This window comes from Pseudophryne corroboree, chromosome 4 (assembly GCF_028390025.1).
Source record: "Pseudophryne corroboree isolate aPseCor3 chromosome 4, aPseCor3.hap2, whole genome shotgun sequence".
Taxonomy (NCBI): Eukaryota; Metazoa; Chordata; class Amphibia; order Anura; family Myobatrachidae; genus Pseudophryne; species Pseudophryne corroboree.
In genome coordinates, this window is record NC_086447.1 from 322,571,375 (window position 1) to 322,595,368 (window position 23,994).

Consider the following 23,994-nt stretch of genomic DNA (forward strand, 5'->3'; position numbering starts at 1 on the left):
CTATAAGGGAGCACTTAATCATAAGGCTATCCCTGTCATATATAGCGCTTTTTGGTGTGTGCTGGCAGACTCTCCCTCTGTCTCCCCAAAGGGCTAGTGGGTCCTGTCTTCGTATAGAGCATTCCCTGTGTGTCTGCTGTGTGTCGGTACGTGTGTGTCGACATGTATGAGGACGTTATTGGTGTGGAGGCGGAGCAATTGCCAAATATGAGGATGTCACCTCCTAGGGGGTCGACACCAGAATGGATGCCTTTATTTGTGGAATTACGGGATAGCGTCAACTCGCTTAAGCAGTCGTTTGCCGACATGAGGCGGCCGGACACTCAATTAGTGCCTGTCCAGGCGCCTCAAACACCGTCAGGGGCTGTAAAACGCCCCTTGCCTCAGTCGGTCGACACAGACCCAGACACAGGCACTGATTCCGGTGGTGAAGGTGACGAATCAACCGTATTTTCCAGTAGGGCCACACGTTATATGATTTTGGCAATAAAGGAGATGTTACATTTAGCTGATACTACAGGTACCACTAAACAGGGTATTATGTGGGGTGTGAAAAAACTACCAGTAGTTTTTACCGAATCAGAAGAATTAAATGACGTGTGTGATGAAGCGTGGGGTGCCCCGATAAAAAACTGCTAATTTCAAAGAAGTTATTGGCTTTATACCCTTTCCCGCCAGAGGTTAGGGAGCGCTGGGAAACACCTCCTAGGGTGGACAAAGCGCTAACACGCTTATCAAAACAAGTGGCGTTACCCTCTCCTGAGACGGCCGCACTTAAAGATCCATCAGATAGGAAGATGGAAAATATCCAAAAAGGTATATACACACATGCAGGTGTTATACTACGACCAGCTATTGCGACTGCCTGGATGTGCAGTGCTGGGGTAGTTTGGTCAGAGTCCCTGATCGAAAATATTGATACCCTGGACAGGGACAATATTTTACTGTCGTTAGAACAAATAAAGGATGCATTTCTTTATATGCGTGATGCACAGAGAGATATCTGCACACTGGCATCACGGGTAAGTGCTATGTCCATTTCGGCCAGAAGAGCTTTATGGACACGACAGTGGACAGGCGATGCGTAGAGGAGTTATTTGGGGTCGGTCTATCGGATTTGGTGGCCACGGCTACGGCCGGGAAATCCACCTTTCTACCTCAAGTCACTCCCCAACAGAAAAAGGCACCGACCTTTCAACCGCAGCCCTTTCGTTCCTTTAAAAATAAGAGAGCAAAAGGCTATTCATATCTGCCACGAGGCAGAGGACGAGGGAAGAGACAGCAACAGGCAGCTCCTTCCCAGGAACAGAAGCCCTCCCCGGCTTCTACAAAAGCCTCAGCATGACGCTGGGGCTTCGCAAGCGGACTCGGGGGCGGTAGGCGGTCGTCTCAAGAATTACAGCGCGCAGTGGGCTCACTCGCAGGTAAATCCCTGGATCCTGCAGATAATATCTCAGGGGTACAGGTTGAAATTAGAGACAGAGCCACCTCGCCGTTTCCTGAAGTCTGCTTTACCAACGTCCCCCTCAGAAAGGGAGACGGTTTTGGAAGCCATTCACAAGCTGTATTCTCAGCAGGTGATAGTCAAGGTACCTCTTCTACAACAAGGGAAGGGGTATTATTCCACTCTTTTTGTGGTACCGAAGCCGGATGGCTCGGTAAGGCCTATTCTAAATCTGAAGTCCTTGAACCTGTACATAAAGAAGTTCAAGTTCAAGATGGAGTCACTCAGAGCAGTGATAGCGAACCTGGAAGAAGGGGACTTTATGGTATCCTTGGACATCAAGGATGCGTATCTCCACGTTCCAATTACCCCTCACACCAGGGGTACCTCAGGTTCGTTGTACAAAACTGTCACTATCAGTTTCAGACGCTGCCGTTTGGTTTGTCCACGGCACCTCGGGTCTTTACAAAGGTAATGGCCGAGATAATATTTCTTCTTCGAAGAAAAGGCGTATTAATTATCCCATACTTGGACGATCTCCTAATAAGGGCAAGGTCCAGAGAACAGCTAGAGATGGGTTTAGCACTATCTCAAGAGGTGCTAAAGCAGCACGGATGGATTCTGAATATTCCAAAATCCCAATTAATGCCGACAACTCGTCTGCTGTTCCTGGGGATGATTCTGGACACAGTTCAGAAAAAGGTTTTTCTTCCCGAAGAAAAAGCCAAGGAGTTATCTGACCTGGTCAGGAACCTCCTAAAACCAGGAAAGGTGTCTGTACATCAATGCACAAGAGTCCTGGGAAAAAAAATGGTAGCTTCTTACGAAGCAATCCCTTTCGGCAGATTCCATGCAAAGGGATCTGTTGGACAAATGGTCAGGGTCGCATCTTCAGATGCACCTGCGGATAACCCTGTCGCCGAGGACAAGGGTATCCCTTCTGTGGTGGTTGCAGGAGGCTCATCTATTGGAGGGCCGCAGATTCGGCATGCAGGATTGGATCCTGGTGACCACGGATGCCAGCCTGAGAGGCTGGGGAGCAGTCACACAGGGAAGAAATTTCCAGGGAGTGTGGTCGAGCCTGAAAAAGTCTCTTCACATAAGCATTCTGGAACTAAGAGCAATCTACAATGCTCTAAGCCAGGCGGAACCTCTGCTTCAAGGAAGACCGGTGTTGATCCAGTCGGACAACATCACGGCAGTCGCCCATGTAAACAGACAGGGCGGCACAAGAAGCAGGAGGGCAATGGCAGAAGCTGCCAGGATCCTTCGCTGGGCGGAGAATCACGTGATAGCACTGTCAGCAGTATTCATCCCGGGCGTGGACAACTGGGAAGCAGACTTCCTCAGCAGACACGACCTTCACCCGGGAGAGTGGGGACTTCATCCAGAAGTTTTCCACATGCTATTAAACCGTTGGGTAAAACCAATGGTGGACATGATGGCGTCTCGCCTCAACAAAACACTGGACAGGTATTGCGCCAGGTCAAGAGATCCGCAGGCAATAGCTGTGGACGCGCTGGTAACACCTTGGGTGTACCAGTCGGTATATGTGTTTCCTCCTCTGCCTCTCATACCAAAGGTATTGAGGATTATACGGCAAAGAGGAGTAAGACTAGTGGCTCCGGATTGGCCAAGAAGGACTTGGTACCCGGAACTTCAAGAGATGGTCACGGACGATCCGTGGCCTCTACTTCTGAGAAGGGACCTGCTTCAGCAGGGTCCTTGTTTTTTTCAAGACTTACCGCGGCTGCGTTTGACGGCATGGCGTTTGAATGCCAGATCCTAAAAGGAAAAGGCATTCCAGAAGAAGTCATTCCTACCTTGATAAAGGCAAGGAAGGAAGTCACCGCGAAGCATTATCGCCGTATTTGGCGAAAATATGTTGCGTGGTGCGAGCAGCGGAGTGCTCCGATGGAGGAATTTCAACTGGGTCGTTTTCCTACATTTCCTGCAATCAGGATTGTCTATGGGTCTCAAATTGGGATCTATTAAGGTTCAAATTTCGGCCCTATCAATATTCTTCCAAAAAGAATTGGTCTCAGTCCCTGAGGTCCAGATTTTTATCAAAGGAGTACTGCATATACAGCCTCCTGTGGTGCCTAAGGTGGCACCGTGGGATCTAAATGTAGTTTTAGATTTCCTCAAATCCAATTGGTTTGAACCACTAAAGAATGTGGATTTGAAATATCTCACATGGAAAGTGACTATGTTACTGGCCCTGGCTTCGGCCGGGAGAGTATCTGAACTGGCGGCTTTGTTTTATAAAAGCCCTTATTTAATTTTCCATTCGACATAGGGCAGAGCTGCGGACGCGTCCGCATTTTCTCCCTAAGGTGGTATCAGCGTTTCACCTGAACCAGCCTATTGTAGTGCCTGCGGCTACAGACGACTTGAAGGACTCCAAGTTGTTGGACGTTGTCAGAGCCTTAAAAATATACATTTAAAGGACGGCTGGAGTCAGAAAATCTGACTCGCTGTTTATACTGTATGCACCCAACAAGTTGGGTGCACCTGCTTCTAAGCAGTCGATTGCTCGTTGGATTTGTAACAAAATTCAACTTGTACATTCTGTGGCAGGCCTGCCACAGCCTAAATCTGTTAAGGCCCATTCCGCAAGGAAGGTGGGCTCATCTTGGGCGGCTGCCCGAGGGGTCTCGGCATTACAACTCTGCCGAGCAGCTACGTGGTCAGGGGAGAACACGTTTGTAAATTTTTACAAATTTGATACCCTGGCAAAGGAGGACCTGGAGTTCTCTCATTCGGTGCTGCAGAGTCATCCGCACTCTCCCGCCCGTTTGGGAGCTTTGGTATAATCCCCATGGTCCTTTCAGGAACCCCAGCATCCACTTAGGACGATAGAGAAAATAAGAATTTACTTACCGATAATTCTATTTCTCGGAGTCCGTAGTGGATGCTGGGCGCCCATCCCAAGTGCGGATTATCTGCAATACTTGTACATAGTTATTGTTAACTAATTCGGGTTATTGTTTAGGAAGCCATCTTTCAGAGGCTCCTCTGTTATCATACTGTTAACTGGGTTTAGATCACAAGTTGTACGGTGTGATTGGTGTGGCTGGTATGAGTCTTACCCGGGATTCAAAATCCTCCCTTATTGTGTACGCTCGTCCGGGCACAGTACCTAACTGGAGTCTGGAGGAGGGTCATAGGGGGAGGAGCCAGTACACACCACCTGACCTGTAAAAGCTTTACTTTTGTGCCCTGTCTCCTGCGGAGCCGCTATTCCCCATGGTCCTTTCAGGAACCCCAGCATCCACTACGGACTCCGAGAAATAGAATTATCGGTAAGTAAATTCTTATTTTTTTTTTCTTCTTTTTGCATCTTATATCCCAACTGCAAGGTGACGTATTCTTATTTCCTGACCTGCCCTTGTAGCAACACAGTTACAGCAGGTGCACAGACATGTGGCAGCCGTAAAATATGTAATCTATGCTCATCTCCTAGTGGCAGTAGGATGAGCAACTAAGTGCTGGTGATGACACGGATTTGCAACATCCTTGTGGCTGCTCCTCATGTAAGACTGCTGCTTTCCATTAATGGGATCAATTTACTAAAGCTTCTAAAAATGAAAAGTGGTGATGTTGCCCATAGCAACCAATCAGATTCTGTCATTTTCTAGGATAGAATAGAGAAATGATAGACAGAATCTAATTGGTTGCTATGGGCAACATCACCTCTTTTCATTTTTAGAAGCTTCAGTAAATTTACCCCTATGTGTCTATTTGTGAAATAATTTTAAATGGCATTTCATAGCTTTCTATGGTTCCTCCCCTAATGTACCCATATGTATGTGTAGAATGTCTAAGGGGCTAGCGCATGCCAGAGATGCGATCGGCATCTCAGCCCAGCAATCGCCTCTGCCTGATTGACAGGCAGAGGCGTTCGCTGGGCGGGAGGGGGTGGGCCGGTGGCGTTGGGCCACTGTTTTGGGGGCGCGGCACGGGCAACGCAGGCGTGCCCAGACTGTGCGGGGGGTGGGTCACGTCGGCTGCGTGACGTCACACACAGCCACTGCGACCCGGAGAGCGACGGGTAGCTCCCTGCCAGCGCGCAGGAGCTGCACAGGTAGGGAGCTTCTCTTCAGGTACAAAAGCATCGCCGCCGTGCAATGTTTTTTACCTGTGCGCGGAGGGGGGGCAAAGCCAGACATGCGCGGCAAACTGTATTGTAGATGTGCTAACGATCAAGTCTGAATTACCCCCGCCCCTATGTGTAACCTTAGAGCAAATTGTTGATTTAAATGAAATTGCTAATCTAGAGTAGGAACGTTTTTGGTACTCTGGGAAAGCTGTATTTCAATCCTCCACATCCAGACTAAACAATTGCTTATTAAATGTTTCTCGTCCACTTCATGGTACCTAACAAGGTTGGAGATAATGATCCGCCGATATAAGGTGGATACTAACCATGTCCTACATCTTATGTTATTTTTCATATCCGATTTAACTTATTGTGTATATTATTTACTTGTAAGTACTATATTCATTATACTGAATATACCTATTTATTATTCTCACTCATGTAACAAAGGTCATTGATATTATTTTGGATTAAGCTTCAGAATCATCAATAAAAATATTTAAAAAAAAATTAAATGAAATTGCTATAAAGAAAATAGAGTTTAACATCATTTAATTAATTCCAAGTTAATTTAAAACATACTGTACTTTACTACTTTGTGGATCTCCTCTCCAGGGTATTTAAGGGGTAAGTGTATATTTGGGGGTGGGTGATATGGAATACGTGATACAAAGGGTGGCCTAATCTCCAAGGTACCTAAAGGGATAGACAATTGTGAATCACTCTGACAGCTAGAGGTAAATTTAGGAGCATACAGATATACAAATATCTCCTTAATGAATAGTAACAGGATGAGGCTATGGGCCTGATTCTGGGTCACATGCCGTGCTCATGTTCACGGAACTGAGTGATTATTTGCAACTGCTCATGCGCGAAAAGTTCTGCAAACCCCTATGGTGCTGTGTTACACAGAGTGTTAACACACAGCTGCTGTTGTGATCTGTTCAGGTGGTATCAGAAAGGTGGTGAGAAAATGATGGGCATCCCTGGTAGGGACAGTGTGATAGCGAGTAATGCACACACAAATGGGCCTATTATAAGAGTGCTGTGAAAAGGGCAATGCAAGCAGCAGCATTCCCAGATCCCAGATGCACAGTCACAACATGTGTAGGAGGCCGTGGTCAGATGGAGGAATGGGATGTAGTTAAAATGCCGCTGGACGGGATCCCGGAGGTCGAAATACCGACGCCAGAATCCCGAACAACGGCATAATGCTGACGTAAAAATACCACTGGAGCTCGGGAACCCGACGTCAAAATACAGACGCCTGGAATCCCGAATGTTCTAATAGTGGGACACGCTCGCGTCCTGCCATGGGGCTTGGGAGGTTAGGTTTAGGTATTAGAAGGGGGGTTAGGGTTGGGGTGCAGAGACAGGAAGGGGATGGGTAGGTACTGGGGTAGGGGGATTAGGGTTATGCAACAAGCGGGGAGGGATAGGTTTATGCAGCGGGGAAGGGAGGCTTAGGTTTAGGCACCACCAGGGAAGGTTAGGGTTAGGCACCGCTGGGGAGAGTTAGGATAGGGGGCAGGGGAGGGTTAGGGTAGGGGGCAGCGGAGGGTATGGGTACTTTCTGGGGGGGCTGTCGGGATTCTGATGGTCGGGATGTCGCTGTTGGTATTCTGGCTGTCGACATCCTGTCCATCGGGATAACATACCGAATCCGGAGGAACTTTACCTGCCATAGGGCTGGTGCCCTTTTCAGTGGTACAACTGATGGTGTATAAAGATGTACCCAAGGGAAGACGTAAGTATGGGCGACAGCCAATATATGCTGCTGTGTTCACGTTTGCATGTGACACAGAATCGGCCCCTGTACTGTATGTCTCGTTCCTAGTAACAATTTACACTGGTCCTAGTACTGCTTACTGTAGGGGAATTCATGTAATAGAACAATGAATCTTCTCTCAGCCGTATCTTCCCTCTGTTTCCTCCAGGTTACCGGCTCAGTTAGAATATACTGTGACCACCTATGGTTTCTTATGGTTACCAATATTTTGAATTATTATAACAGACTCTGCCTCTGCACCTCGCTTAAGGTCCCCCCTCCGTCTTCCCCCACCGCCATGCTCGATACCCTGCTTCCATACTTACCAGGCCTGTCTCCTCCTCCATGTCTGTCCTAACTCCACTGTGCGTGCGTTGTGGAGACTGTTAAGTTTGTTTAACTTACAGGAAAAAGCAATACCTAAATACAGAAATGTTCAGGCCGCTGCGACCGCTAAGCGTGAGTGTGATAAACCTCTATGAAATGCGTACACGTTGCGTAAGCACGCCGTCACGCTGTAAGCACAAAGTAGCTACACGTGCGGCCGAATACACTTTAAACCCCTAACAGGAAAGGAATGAGACACCAGTTGTATATGTTATGTTGTGGTCCAACGCAGCAACAGATATTTACTTAAAAGGGGGTTCACAGAGAAATACAACAATACAAGAGAAAAGGCTACAACCAATGGATACATACGTTTGTTCGCCTGCGCCACCTGGATCCGGTCCTCAGTCAATCTGGAATGATCACCTTCAGAGAATAGACTGAGGCCACCCAGGAGGCTTGGTTTTTATACAATAGTCCAAAGCATGAAACAAAGGAAACTGTAACCTCTTCTTTCATAGGTCAAAGGGCTGGTCATTTACAGTACATGATGGGTCATAGGTCGGTTTGAATAGGTGGGCGATGCCTGGTCCAGGTACACTTGCAGGTGTCCTCCACTGGGTTCCCGCCGAATATCAAGAGTACAGTAAATACAGTGTGATATTAATAATATATTCCTGCGCATATCTATGCGCAGGAGCGTGTTACTTTCTGCAAACTGCCATCGGAATATTGCCCTTGAAATACTGTACAGCTGTATACCAAACACCACATCTTAACCTAATTCTGTCCCCTCATATCCTGTAAAGTTGAATCCCTCTGTTGTTATACTTCCAAAGTAAATGTAACTTGCTGGTGTGGTGCGTGTAGGCTATGTGTAAATTATTCACTATGTGGATTAAATATCAGATATATCTTTGTGGCTTTTCCATGCGAATGCATATGCCACTGTATGTACTCATACCACGCGTTAATATGCAGTACTTCGTGAGCCAATATACGCAACGTGCGGGCATGCGCACGCACGGCAGAACAAGCACACGCACGGAGGCCACTCTGTGTGGTGTTTGCACGTGATGCATGTGGGTATAATATTTTCGACTTCGACAAGACAGGACAGCCTTACATAATGATTATATAGATGCTGTGACTGTTGCATAGAGAGGGCCTGGACTCCAAGTGATAAATAAAATCCCTATTACAGAGGACACAATCATTGCTTATCTACAAATCTTAAAACATTTGGTTAAATTATAAATATATATTGATAAATGCACTGTTCATTGACAACTACAAGAGGCCATTTGACTCCTGAATTCATCTTGAGTAGTTCTACTATTTCCTATATTATTGTGAGTTTTTCTGCTTGTTTGGATCATGTAATGGCACATGGATTTTCTCCCGTCTCCCCTCTGTTCTCTCCAGGTTACTGGCTCAGCTGGATGAAACAGAAAAAGCGTTTGATCAGTTCTGGTGCCGTCATCATCTGAAGTTAGAACAATGCTTGCAGCTGCGACACTTTGAGCATGGTTTCAGAGAGGTATACAAATGGAATTTCTTTAGGTCTTCTCATATAGCAAACTGGGAATGTAATAACTAAATTATATGTGATCTTTTTACAGTTAATAATATCGCACATAAAGTCTGATTTACAAAGCTGCAATGTTTTGAGTCTACAGAGCAAATGAGGTTTCATGACGCTAGCGCTCTTACAAAGCTTCAATATATTTCTTATATGGCGCACTGCCTCTGTGAATATGTTCTCTCGATTCACATGTCATAAAAAAACCAAATATATATTATAGTGAAGTACTGTATGCAATGATAAATGAATCCACCACGTGCCACACAATTGGGGTAAATATGGGTCACCACCACTCCCAGTGGTATTCTTCCTACCTGTACATAAAGGAAATAAAATGTACAGTATATAGTGAACTTTCGATTAGATAAAATACATAAAAATGTTATACACTATGGACCCGATTCAGATCTGGATGCAGCTATGTGGTTGCTCGCAGCGGCCGCATCCAGCTGGTCTGCGCATGCGCACTGGCCGCTGTGCTTGTGCGCGACCTTACACATTGCGGACGCATCCCTGGAGGGTGTTGCGGGGGCAGAGTTACGGCATTGCAGGGGCAGCGCCGGGGAAACGGGGTTGAGTCGGGACTGTTTTCGGGGCGACTGTGTGACGTCACAGAATAAAATGGCCGCTGACAGTGCAGCCAAGCTGCACTGCCAGGGGTCAACCTTATATCCGATGCCTCAGCAATCTAATTAAGGACGCATCAGGTGGTGGTCTCACACATGCTAGGCGGCCTCCAGCATGTGCAGAGATGAATGCAGATCTGGCTGCGTATGCAGCGATCTGCGTACATCTCTGAATCACCCCCTAAAAGCACTCGCAATAGGTAACATTTTATAGGCTATAAAACACATTAAGGTCTCCTTTACATAGGTTATGCCTACCAGATGTATAGAGGGATTATAAATCCCACTGATACCACTCCTCTGACGCGTTTCTAAAGATGATGGGGTGGATTCGCCACCTCATGTGTTTTATATGCCTTTGAAGTTTTATCCATTGTGAGTGCATTGAATGTATTAAAATGTTGTGCATTTTATTTCACTATATATCTTTTATCTTCTTTAAGTACTGAGAATTATCAGTGAATCGCTGAATTATTCAAAGAATCTATGCATTTATATGAGGATGATGGGCATATATATTTATTATACACCTAGCCCCAATACGCCATGTAGCGCCAGACGCCTGGTGTGAGTGAGCCGCACAGAGCAGTTTACATTTCTTGTTCGATATGCATATTAATCGAAATACAATGCAACACTTCTATATCTGTGTGTGACTGAGTCTGATTCTGTATGCAAAGCACAAAGGAACTTGGAGTGAAAAACAGCTGCGGCCACTATATTAATTTCTAGCACTTCATATACAGATTCAGAGTTAAATTTACTAAGATGGGAGGTTTTTTTTTAGAACTGGTGATGTTGCTCATAGCTCAGATTCTACTTAACATTTATCTAGCTGCTTCTAGAAGATAATAGATAGAATCTGATTGATTGCTATGGGCAATATCACCAGTTCTAGTATGTCATGCCGGCGGTCGGGCTCCCGACGGCCAGCATACCGGCGCCGGAATCCCGACCGCCGCATACTGACAGCTGGGTGAGCGCAAAGGAGCACCTTGCGGGCTCGCTGCGGGCACGGTGGCGCGCTACGCGCACCATGCTATCTGTACTCCTTCTAGGGAGGTCGTGGACCCCCAAGAGGGAGAAAAGCTGTCGGTATGCCGGCGGTCGGGATTCCGGCGCCGGTTTGCTGGTCGTCGGTAGCCGGCCGCCGGCAAACTGAAGACCACCCCCTTAGTAAATATACCCCTCAGACTCAGTTGCACACAGAAGTACAAGTGTCGCATACCAAATGAATCACTGCGGTCTCCCAGAGCAGTTTTGTCACATTGCATTGCGATTAAGATGCACAGTCAAGAAAAAAGAGGCACTAAGCACAGGCCGAGTTAGACGGGACCTGGTGCGTCTAGAAGGGATGTTTGGCACGATTGCTGCAATAGTATATGAGGACACATCTGTATCTGGTAGGAAGAATACCACTGGGAGTGATGGTGACTCCTATTGACTTCAGGAGAAGAGCCACCTTTTATCCCAGTTTGCAGCACGTGGTAGATTAATTGATCATTGCATACAGTATGTTTTAGTTTTGTTTTTTTGACATGTGCATTGAAAGAACATATTCACAGAGGAAGTGCGCCATATAAGAAATATATTCAAGCTTTGTAAGAGCACTGTAGATGTATGTGTCAGGATAGCAGCTTCTGTGGGGAGGGGTTGTGTCATGTGTTACTGTATACAGACTGTGGGTTTACCTCTTGACAATCACCTGTAATTTGCATGTACAGTACTATTTTATGTATTTACCAAACATCAGCTATGCAGGAAGAAGAGAAATTGCCAGTAACAGCTTGGCAACACCAGCTAAAGTTAGAGCCAACCATTGTATTGAATGTCTTGCTGGTACAGTGAGGTTAATAAATAACTAATTTCTTTTTGTTGTTTATTGTTTTCCTAACAACAGGCTCTCTAACCGTTATTGCGTTGGTATTTGTTGTAGTTCTTCTGAATTTCAAGGAGTACTTATTCTGCACAGCGATATTCTGTAATTTGGTGGCTGTGATCTCTTGTGCACTAATACAGTATATAAGGGACAGTGGGGGATATTTATCAAAGCTTAGAGAGAGATAAGGTACCAACCAACCAATCAGTTCCTGTCATTTTTCAAACACAACCTGTAAAATGACAGAATCTGATTGGTTAGTACTTCATCACTCTCCACTTTACTGTATCTCTCGCCAGGCTATGTTAACTATCCCCCAGTATATGTTCCATAATCTTTTTCTCCCTAGAGCAGATGTTCTAAGCCTTGGAAAGTGATAAAGTATAGAGAGATAAAGTACCAGCCAATCAGTTCCTAACTGTCATTTTTAAAAAACATTTTTAATGTTTTTTAAAAACAGTGTGTAACATGGCTTAAGACAGTGGTTTCCAAACTTTTTTGAATCACGGCGCCCTAGAGTATCTGAATTTCTTTCACGGCACCCCTAGGCCAAATATTTCTTATTGAGAAATTTAGAAAGAAATATTAAATTAAGTAGATCGTGTTTATATGTCATCCTTAGGCTCAACTGTGTGGTGAGGGACAAGATTTGCTTCTGTTTGTCCCCATATTTTATGACTGACAGCTACTAGCACTAGTTTTTCCTATTATATTGACCATAAATTATTTGAATTGGTCCTGGACCACCAACCCAAGGCACCCCTTCAAGTGTCCCGAGGCACCCCAGGAAGCCACGGCACACAGTTTGGGAACCACTGGCTTAAGAGCTGATTGGCTGGTACTTGACCTTTCTCTACTCTATCACTTTCCAAGGCTTAGCACGGTACACCTCCCCCTTACAGCCAAAGGTCAGATAATCCTAGCAGTAATTTTTGACTTCATGTCTCATTAGTGTACGTTTCTAGCAAACAACAGTTTTGCATGAACACAAATAGTGGGAGAAACCAAAGAAAATATAAATCTTTTAAGTATCAGGATGGTGACTCTCCTTGTACAGCATACTGACCTGTACTTTGGTTTACTACCTTCCCTTGGTGACTTCCGGCTTCTGTATGAGTCTCCAGAGCTCAGAAACACAAACACACATTACTGAGGCTCATAGTTCTCATGCATTCCTAAACTGGTCACTGGTTCTGCGCCATTGTGAAAGTCACCTATGATCAGAGCAATTAGATGCCCTAGGCAAGATTTTAACTGGTGCCCCTAGCACCGCTGATAGTTCCACCTCTGACCCAGCACCCCTCTCCCAGCACAGATCACAGCAGTAGCCAGCAACACCCATCACCCCTCATCCAAAGCAATCCTCATTTTGGTTTCTTGTATTGCAAGAGCGCTCCCACCGCATACTTCAAATAGGTACAGTGTGTGGCGTAGGCACGCGTCTCAAATAGAGGCGTGTTTTTGCTGCAAAGGGGCATGGCCACACAATAGTACCCCCAATTCATGTTACGCCACACAGTAGTGCAAGCTCATGAGTTTTGTCCATGTCAGACAATGTAGGTAAAAGTTTAATAATGAAACTGCGAATTTGAAAACAGATAAACAATGGGACGTTAAGATGTGGAAACAGTTCTCTAAGGTGTGTATAAGGGAGTATCTGAAGTGTCTGTTGATCCAGAAACTGGTAGACTGAGTGTATACCCTGATGTCTCCAAGACGTCAAAATCGTTTGAACTGTGGTCCCTCTGAATCCCTACGTTATGGAGTAATGGGGTAAAGATAGTGTTGTAAGCGGAGATGTCCATTCTAGAGCGTGCCAATCTGCATGCAGTGCAAGTGGTAGTTATCAATAAATTATTCATTATAGACCGCGGAAAGGAGGAAGAACGCAAATACAAGAGGCCAGAAAGTGGGATGTCAGGGCAGAAGGCTTGCTCCAGGCCAGTGTTAGCGAAGTCTTCAGATTCCCGTATCCAATCCACTGCATAGCGGTAATTCGCAGCCAGAACATAACTCCTAATACATGGGAAGTTTACACCGCCCAATTTCGGTTTTTGACTCATGTTAAATAGTGATATTCTAGTTTTTTTTATGCAAACCAGATGAACCCGCTAAAGTCCAGAATCTTTAAGTCTGTTTCCGATAACATTAGAGGCAACATCTGAATGGGGTATAACAACCTCTGTAACAAAACCATTTTAATTAACTGGCATCTTCCTAAATAGGAAAGAGGTACTGTAGGTGCTTCCACGCTTGAAAATCAGCTAGGGTGCGATTTATAATCTTTGGGAAGTTTGCCGCGTATAAGTCAGAAGGGGCAACAGTTATCTGGAGTCCCAAATATTTAAGTTTAGTGGTAGCCGAACGAAAAGGAAATAAGCCATTTCAGTCCTGTGCAGCAGTAGTATGTAAGGCTAATGCCTCAGTCTTTGATTTATTAATGAGGAAACCTGAAACGGATTCAAAATCGGATAACAGTTGTAGCAGAACGGGAATGGCTGTATGAGGATTTGAAAAATATAACAATAACAATAAATCGTCAGCATATGCTGATACCTTATAACAATGAGGTCCAATCTCAACCCCACACCAAGTATTATTCAAATGACACTGCCTAAAAAGTGGATCTAAGGCTAGGTTGAAAAGAAGCGGGGACAGGTGAGGAATGCAGTAGACAAGGCTGAACTGTCGTTTTAATACACGTCTGGTAGCCCCCAGGTTCATTTTGACGGTGAGCTGCTTTACTTTAGCGTGTCAGTGGGCCCTCAGGCACCTTCTTAGCCGTCGTTCACCTCTCACATCAGTGGCACCTGATGTTCCGCAGTTTCCACGTAGGTTATACGCAATGGTGCCATATGTCCAGTCACGATACACCTTCACCACAGCAGCACGCGAACATTTCACAAACTGCGAAAAGAATAATTTATTGAGGACTAAGGCACTTCAAGATAGGGTTCAGCCTGCTACTATACAATAGGGTTATCCCCCCAAAAAACAAGAAAAGACTTATTATGGTATGTAGAGGATAGTATAGTGGACTTTGCGCTCCCTATTCGGCTAAGGGGATCAGAAGGAGGCGAATAATGGTAATAAAAAATATATAAAGAAAAATGACTTCCCTCGGATTATGTGTGCATTTTCCAAATGCTGTTCGTTCTCTGGAATTGATCTTATTCTCCTCAATGATGTCCCAATGGAGTAAGATGCATATGTGAAATTAAAAGATACACAATGTGTAGTACAATCACAATCTATGAGTAATGCACACTTGTAGAGCTGATGCCTGATACAGCATACCAACATTCACATAGAGATCCATATAAAGTAGCACAAATAAGCACCGGCACTCGGAGGTTTAGACAGCAAATGTGTATTTAATGGCATCTAACCAGTGTGATATACATGTTTGCTGTGTAAACCTCCAAGTGCCACTGCTTTTTTGTGATATATATATATATATATATATATATATATATATAAACAATAGTGGTCTGGCGCCCTTGCCAGAGGTCACAATCTCAGTGGTCCTCTTCTTGGTCTTTATATGTTAATAAGAACACACAGATAAAAGTCCAATACATTTATTAAAAAGTTCTTCTTGAAGTGTTGATAGTACAGTAATTTTTCTTCCCCTTTGGGGTCACAGTAAACATCACAGACAAATACCCAACGCGTTTCGTCTCCTTGGAGACTTCATCAGGGGTGTGTGTGTCTTGATAGACCCTGTATGGGAATATGACAGACGTGGATATAATCCTGGCATAGATATTTATCACATAACTTCATTCGAAATCGACACCTCAATTTGTGAATGAACAAAATAATTCCAGTATATCCAGACAATGAATACAATGTATAAATAAAAACCTCTGCAGTGTGGTTCTATTGAATGTAAATCTGGAAATGTCCAGCATTTCAAATATGTGCATACCAGATAAATTCTTGTTAAAAGCGCATTATTATATCCATCTGTAGCTCAGCTCCAATGTTGTGGTGGTGATTATATGCAGATTATTTGTCTGTATGGACTCCCAACATGACCCTCTCCGGGAAGCTTCCTTGAGAGGGTCATGTTGGGAGTCCATAATCACAACGATATTGGCCCAAAATATTCCAGCCAATATCAGGATTATTGCTAAACAGACCCCAAAAAGTGAAAACAAAAAACATAGATTCAAGGTATATATTTGAATAATAATAATAATAATAATAACTTACATAAGAGAGCGGTTTTGTCAGATTGCACTGAAAAGAGGATTAGCTGTTCAAGATCAAAAGAAAGATAACTAAAAATACATGTGCAGCAATACTATTTGTGCACATGCAGCTATGTGCAGGACTTAATGACACACAACTTGCCATCATGTTACATCTCAGCTTTACCCTTTATTGAATGAGTGTATAAAAAAGAAAAAACTGTGTGTTCCAAGATATTTATATTCAACTAGTTAGAAAAATGATGGCACAACATATCAGTAATGTCAGTGCCAGCAGCTGTGCACACCTGAATGGAGCAACAATTGAATTGCTCTGTTGGGCACCATCTAATGGCCACCACTATGCAAATCATTCCCCCATAACGGTGAGGAGCAGCATTAGCCTTCTATTATATAGGATATCGGAATTAAGTTATAGTATAACAATCAAGCAATAAGAGTTACCATTACTATACAGCCCATATATTGCCTCTCCATAATTCTAGATGCCCAATCCTTACCAGTCTGTGTCCCCCATGCCCCCCTCCTATTGCATGTTCTCTACATTCCAACTTGTTACCTGCTTATGCTTCACATTCTCTCCTTACCTGTCTGAACCCAACATTCCCCTCACCAGTCTGTTTCCTTTTTACATTGTTGTATCCCACATATCTTTCTCTACCATAGCCAGATTAAGGGGGGTCATGGGGTGTACAGTACCCAGGGCCCCCCTTTGTCAGGGGCCCCCCGGCCGGAGCACACTGTCATTACGTGCTTTCCCTCTTATGCAGTAGCAGAACCAGATAGCCACAATGCACGCAGGAAAGTATGCAGTGTAGGTAGAGACACAGGAGTATCTTGTTTCATGAGTTACCGACAGAGCTTTCTGACCAGACAAGAGATAGGAGGGTGGAGAGAGCTGCAAGTGACACAGGGATACCAGCTTCTACTCCTCCCCGCCTGGGTGTCTGGGTCCTGTGTAACATGTTATCGAATGAGGTTCTAGAAGAGGAACACACACAGAGTCCTCCTGAGTCCTGACCCAGTGTGTAAGTAGTACAGAGGCTGCTGCTGTTCTTGCATGTGACAAGATAAATTATAGATTTTATTTCCCATGTGTATTTTAAGGTTGTTTAAGTTGTCTTTATTCCACTACAAGAAAATATTATAAAATAGTTGTCTCTTGATTAGGTGGAGCTATAAACAGTACCTGGGCATTTTGAAACTATTAGTTTATATCTAATAAAAAAAACATTGGTTTAAATGTACTATACAGAACACAATCCATACATTCTCACATGACCCATTCCAGGAGGGACAAAATGCTCTCTACCTGGACTTCCTTCTTAAGTTATGATTGAAATCACCTGTGTTGAAACCCCTTTCTTATCAATTAAATAGTTATACACAGGTGACACCAATCATAAATTAAGAGGGAAGTCCAGGTAGAGAACATTTTGTCCCTCCTGGAATAGGTCATGTTGGGAGGGATGCACAATCTAATATACAGCCCCCACCCCCTTCAAAGGGGACCCCCTGTCTTAAGTGCCCCAGGCACCCCCAAGGCTTAATCCAGCCCTGTCCCCACCTGTAGTGTCAGAGAGCTCTATGCTGTTGTGGGATTTCCCTGGTGGTTTCTTCCATTGCTCTCGGGAGAAAACTCATGTGGATTGTGGACGGACAGACAGTCTGTATATACACACCTATCACATTTGTTTACTTGCACACATTATTTATTTTAAATAGTACTTATCCATTCTGCTGCCTAAGGCAGAAACTGAAGTTGCAGAAATATTCATATTAATGTTTGGTACATTATAGCTACCTAAGCAGCTGTACTTCTTATATTTTCTGTCTTTTTTGCGTCTTTTTTTAGACTAATATGCACGCAATGTATGTAGGACACACCAGGAGACAATGCTGATTAATTTCATATGCAACACTTGTATATCTGTGTGCGACTGAGTCTCTATATGATTCAAAGCACAACAGAACTTGATATGGAAAAAAGCTGAGGCACTTTTTATGCAGATTTGGGTACTCGGTCTCACTCAGATATACAAGTGTTTGCATAGCAAATGAATCATCAGTCTCCTGGTGTGTCCTAGACGCATTCTGTTGCGACAAAGATGCATTTTCTGCAAAACAGACGTCTGATGCAAGCAGAGTCTCACGGGACTTGGCGTTCCAAGAGGGTCTGTTTGGTGCGACTGCAGCAATGGTGTATGAGGACACATCTGTAGGTTGCACATGCTCACTGTCCAAATGGATCCCTCTTTATATTAGACCCTCTTACCATGGGTAGTAGCTGTCTAATAACATCTGAAGATAGCATTAGTTCCAGCAGTCAGGTTCTGAAAAATAATAGTTTTTCAGAGCTTGATAAATGGCACAGCTGCTAAGCCCCCATACATTGTATTGGGATGGTGGTGTGTTCTGTTTCTTGCCGGAATGCAGGAGATAACTGTAATATCATATTATGGTGGGTACACACTAGAGCGATATCAGGACGATTTGCTGTTTCGTAATGACAAATCGTCTACATCGTCTAGTGTGTGATTAGAATGACATCAGGTATACAATTTATCTATTAACATGAACTGTCATTTTTAAATTTAGATATAATCTTTGCCAGTTTTATTAATACAGCAAATCAATGATAGACAGTGTTTTTCCGGGATGGGTACGCGATCCTGACAGTCAGGATGCCGGAGGTCAGAATACCGACAGTGACATCATGATGATCAAAATAATGACACATTTACATAAGTAGGCTAACCCTGTATCCTAACCCTCCCCCTTCCTAAAGCCTAACCCTCCCTACCCACTACCTAAGCCTAACCCTTCCCTTCCTGCAGCCTAACCCACACCCTCACCTCCTTCAGCCTAACCTTCTCCTCCCGCAGCTCAACCCTAACTCTCCCCCTAGTGCAGTGGTGGGGACCCTATGGAACTCCAGCTGTTGTTGAACTACACGTCCCAGCATGCCCTGCTACAGTTTTAGCATGGCCAAATAGCAAAACTGTAGCAGGACATGCTGGGATGCATAGTTCAACAACAGCTGGAGTGCCAAAGAGGTTCCCCATCACTGTCCAAAGTGGTGTCCCGTCCCCCACCCCTCCCTGTAGCTTGACCGTAACCTTCCCCGTTCAGGATGCTGACTGCCGGGATTCTGAGCGGTATTGAGATTCCGAGCACCTGTCTTCTGACCGCCAGCATTCTGACTGCCTGGAGGACAACTAAAGTACATCCAGTTTTTCCATGTAGCCATCAGAGTGACCCTACTTTACTTATACTTATTATATGTAGTCTGTTGCTGAGGAAATTCTGTGCTGCTGTTTCATGCAAATGTCTACAATTCACTTTCTCTCTGTAATTCAGCAGACATCCTTACGTGACCCTTCATACTTGTTTATTTTTCTGTTCCACTCAGTGTAAATGATTACTGTTCTATAGTCCCTTATCCTGATGGATGAGATTACATCTGTAACGTGGATAAAGTACAGTAGCATTACACAGAAATTAGTCTTTGCATATTTTTCTTCCTAGCAAATATCTATTCATGCTGGCTCACTCTGGTTACACAAAACCTTTTCACTGTCGTGCTCCTCTGGGCATTTAACACCTTGCAGCAATGCAGTTGCCTCATTTGCTAGAAAGGTGACTAAATACTGTTCATCTTCCAGTTATTATATTGTATCAGTAGATATCGTTATGTTATAAATTACTGTAACCTATATCGTCATAGAGACATTTGTGTGATACAGGATTTCCTACTTGTTGGAAAAGACATGAGCTAAAAAAATGACAGTTACTTACTCCGTTTAATCCAGTACAATGTTTGCAGGAAATAATGGACCATGGGGGACATTTACTAAGCAGTGATAAGAGCAGAGAAGTGAGCCAGTGGAGAAGTTGCCCATGGCAGCCAATCAGCACTGAAGTAACATCTATAATTTGCATACTATAAAATGATACAGAGCTGCTGATTGGTTGATGAGGAAATTTCTCCACTGGCTTACTTCTCCACTCATATCACTGCTTAGTGAATGCTCCCCGAATTCAACACGTCACTAATGATTCATTTAGTGTATGACTCACTTCTATATTAACAGTTGACATTTAATACAGTAGCTGTGATCTTGGCAGAGATCTGCCAGTAAAAGGTTTCTGAAATAACTATTACCTAAGGCTGTTGGATGCTTCTATCTGCAATGCAGCAAGTGTATGAGGGTTTATTTGTGCCATAAGGGTGTACATTCTTTCTATGCATTATTATTTTGAAGTACATCAGTGCACAGTATAGTAATTTAGGTAATAATAATAATTAGCTATGAGTTTTATTGGGTAAGATGTGTTCATAACAAAGCATAATTAATAGCTATAAAGTGTATGTGCCTGTGTTCTCTGAGTGTTAAGGGCCCCATACACTACAACGATATGTCTGAGGCTGAAGTTGGATGTAATTTCCCTTGAACTCCCCCGGGACCTTCCCGGGAGTGATTCCATATGATTTGGTACTTTTGTGCTATTTTTGCATAAGGTATATCGGATGCGATTGATGAAGCCGTTATACATCGCATGCAATATATCGTACGGCATACAATTGTACCATGAGATATATCTGATGGGCTGGATAGAGGGCTATGGGGGCTGGGAGTGTCCTGAGAATGCCAGTCAAACTTCCCTGTGATACATCGCATGCAATATATCACATGCACAAAAAAAACACTTTTTTCATCCGATTCCATCCAATTCCGATATATCATTAGTGCAGCACCAACGACCTAGGGGATCCTATCTGACAGACACGAGGACGCGCATGAGCTTGAATACGATCTAAAACAAATACGATTGTACACAATTTCATACAATATATCAGACGGATATATCGGAATTGTATGAAATCGTCCTAGTGTAAGGAGCCCTTTAGACTTTTACTTCCCGTTTTCCCAGGCTATGCCTTTAGTTTAAAAAATCTGTAACTTGTGATACTTATTTTCCCCAAATTGAAACTTGAGGAAAAATTAGAATGTATCTGTCAGTAGCATAGAAAGGACATCTCTCTGTAATGGTGATCAGGTGGAAGGAATTCTGGGGGGTGTTTGCAAATTCACTAAATGGGTGGACAATACAATTCGCAGTGATGGCAGAGAGGTGCTAAAGTTCCAACCGTTTATCTGGCACTTAACAACCACCAACATATTCTGTTTTTTTTCTCAAACCTTCTAGAGCAGAGCTGGCCAAACCAGTCCTCGAGATCTACCAACAGTTCACATTTTCCAGACCACCTGGCTGGTGCACAGGTGTAGTCATTACTAATTAAGATGTGCTGCATTCATTCCTAACTGACAATTCTACAGATCTCCAAGAGGCCTGGAAAACATGAACTGTTGGTAGATCTCGAGGACTGGTTTGGCCAGCCCTGTTCTAGAGGTATGCAGAAACATTTGTAATTAGTGGTTGTGTGCGCAACAACACCTGACTGTTAACTGAATATGGGCCATACTGAACGTATTCAAACATGTTAGCTGTATGAACTTCATGTCATTAAATTCTACTGTATGGAGATGAAGATTGAATAAAGTAAGGTTCTCAGACCTTATCTAATCCATCTTAAAATGCTACTGTATGTGTTGCTTTAATTAGTAAATAAATAACAATTTGTATTAGTTGTCTAGGGAAAGAATCCATTTGCTTTTTTTGTTTGCCCTCCCTGTCACTTTTAGACCTGAATGTATTTTTGTTACCAATAGCAGATTATATAGCATCATGTAACTGCTATAATGAATAATAAAGGCAAGAATTGTTATATCATTGACATAATCTCTGTTCCATTTTTCATAGCTGAAGCTTACTCTGGATACACTGATGGATGTGCAAGCTGCTTTTACAGACATAGGAGATAGTATGGCACGGGTGGAGCAACTTCTCAAGGAGTTAAAGCAACAGGAGGAGAGAGGACAGGTAAATGAACCAAACTTTTTTGAATCACGGCACCCTAGAATATCAGAATTTTTTTCACGGCACCCCTAAGCCAAAAATTTCTTATTGAGAAATTTAGAAAGAAATATTACATTAAGTAGATCGCATTTATATGTCATCCTTAGCGTCAGTTGTGTGGTGAGGGACAAGATTTGCTTCTGTTTGGCCACATATTTTATGACTGGCAGCCACCAGCACTGGTTTTACCTATTATATTGACCATGAATAATTTGAATTGGTCCTGGACCACCAACCCAGGGCACCCCTGCAAGTGTCCCGAGGCACCCCAGGGAGCCACGGCACACAGTTTGGGAACCTCTGGCCTAGAGAATTAATGTGCTGACATCTTGTAGAACATGTACTAATATCCCGTACAGAAATGTATGTGCATGTGCATGTAGTTAGCATTAGAAAACCAACATACAAACTGTACATAAATCCCATCAATGGGGGCAACATATCTGGTTGGTGGTGCTCCCTAGAGTCAAATTACTGTGCTGCAAACAAAAAGAGAGACTCTTATGCTGGGGTACACTTACATGTCAATGTGTGTATTAAAACATAACTTTTAATAAAGCTTTTCTCTTACGTCCTAGAGGATGCTGGGGACTCCGTAAGGACCATGGGGTATAGACGGGTTCCGCAGGAGATAGGGCACCTAAAAAGTACTTTGACTCTGGGTGTGCACTGGCTCCTCCCTCTATGCCCCTCCTCCAGACCTCAGTTAGATCTTGTGCCCAGAGGAGAATGGGTGCACTGCAGAGAGCTCTCCAGAGTTTTCTGTTTTAAAGAATTTTGTTAGGTTTTTTATTTTCAGGGAGTCCTGTTGGCAACAGGCTCCCTGCATCGTGGGACTGAGGAGAGAGAAACAGAACTGGCTTGTCAAGTTGGGCTCTGTTTCTAAGGCTACTGGACACCATTAGCTTCAGAGGGAGTCGGAACACAGGTCTCACCTGGGGTTCGTCCCGGAGCCGCGCCGCCGTCCTCCTCCTCACAGATGCCGAAGATAGAAGCCGGGTGAGTATGAGAAGGCAAGAAGCCTTGCCTCTCGCAATTGGCTCCCAGTGCGAGATTTAAAAATGCGCCCCCCATGACATAAAAAATGTGCAAGGGGGCATGGCCTCATCTAAATGGGTGTGGCCTCATTTAAATGGGCATGGCCTCGTCTGAAAATACTACCTCGCTATCCAGTTTTTGACCCTGCTCCAACAGATCACGACCACCACAGGAAAAAAAAATTCTACCACATTAAGCCCCACACAGTAATGCCCCCTGCACCATATTATGCCACACACCGCAATGCCCTTGATACATTAAATCCCCACACTACGGCAGGCAAGAGTCCCCATTTCACACATTACGGCAGGTGTCCCCATTTTACACATTGAAAGAGAGAGAGAGAATACTTACAGAGGCGATTACCGCTCTTCGGCCCGCCTCACCAGTCGCTCCTCGCGCCGGCCTTTCCCTCTTCCTAACTTGGATCCCCCTCTCTACTCCGCCCGGGGGGGGGGGGAGTTTAGCGGAGGGATGGGGTTGCGTCGTGACGTAACGACGCAACCGCGTCATTCCGTGAAACTCCGCCCCCCGAGCGGATTATTCGGGGAGAAATAGGAGGGGAAGTAGGGAGCCACAGTTAGTGCCGCGGCGGGCGCCCAGTGCGGTTGCACTGCTCGCCTGCCCCAAGAAACGGCCCTGGCAAGAAGACATCAGGCGGCAGAAGACATCAGATCTTCCGCTGCGCGCCATTGCTCCCAGTACACACACACAAGCAGGCACTGAAGGGTGCAGGGCGCAGGGGGGCGCCCTGGGCAGCAATATTCCTCATTTTGTGGCAATATAAGCAGGATTAGGCTGTGGTACAGTAAATACACAAATCCCCCGCCATTTTTTATATAAGTTTACTGGGACCGAAGCCTGCCGTCGGGTGGGCGGGGCTTGATCCTCAGCACTAACCAGCGTCATTTTCTCCTCAGAAACTGCATGAGGAAAAGCTGGCTCCCTGATCTCTCCCCTGCTGAACCTTCACAGGCTGGAAAAAAGGGCACTTTGGAGACGCAGTGAGTGGGAATTAAGGATATA

The 23,994-nt window shown here is 44.4% G+C and overlaps 1 protein-coding gene across 5 annotated transcripts in view; it reads left to right on the forward strand.

Moving 5' to 3' along the window:
- The window catches only part of MCF2L2 (MCF.2 cell line derived transforming sequence-like 2), a 1,017,734-nt gene that overhangs the window by 297,343 nt on the left and 696,397 nt on the right, over positions 1 to 23,994 (forward strand). For all 5 annotated transcript variants that reach the window (XM_063916343.1, XM_063916344.1, XM_063916345.1 and 2 more), the window contains exons 9-10: positions 9,067 to 9,181; positions 21,775 to 21,894. In XM_063916343.1, coding sequence (XP_063772413.1) covers positions 9,067 to 9,181; positions 21,775 to 21,894 — 235 coding nt within the window. The remainder of the gene's footprint in view (positions 1 to 9,066; positions 9,182 to 21,774; positions 21,895 to 23,994) is intronic.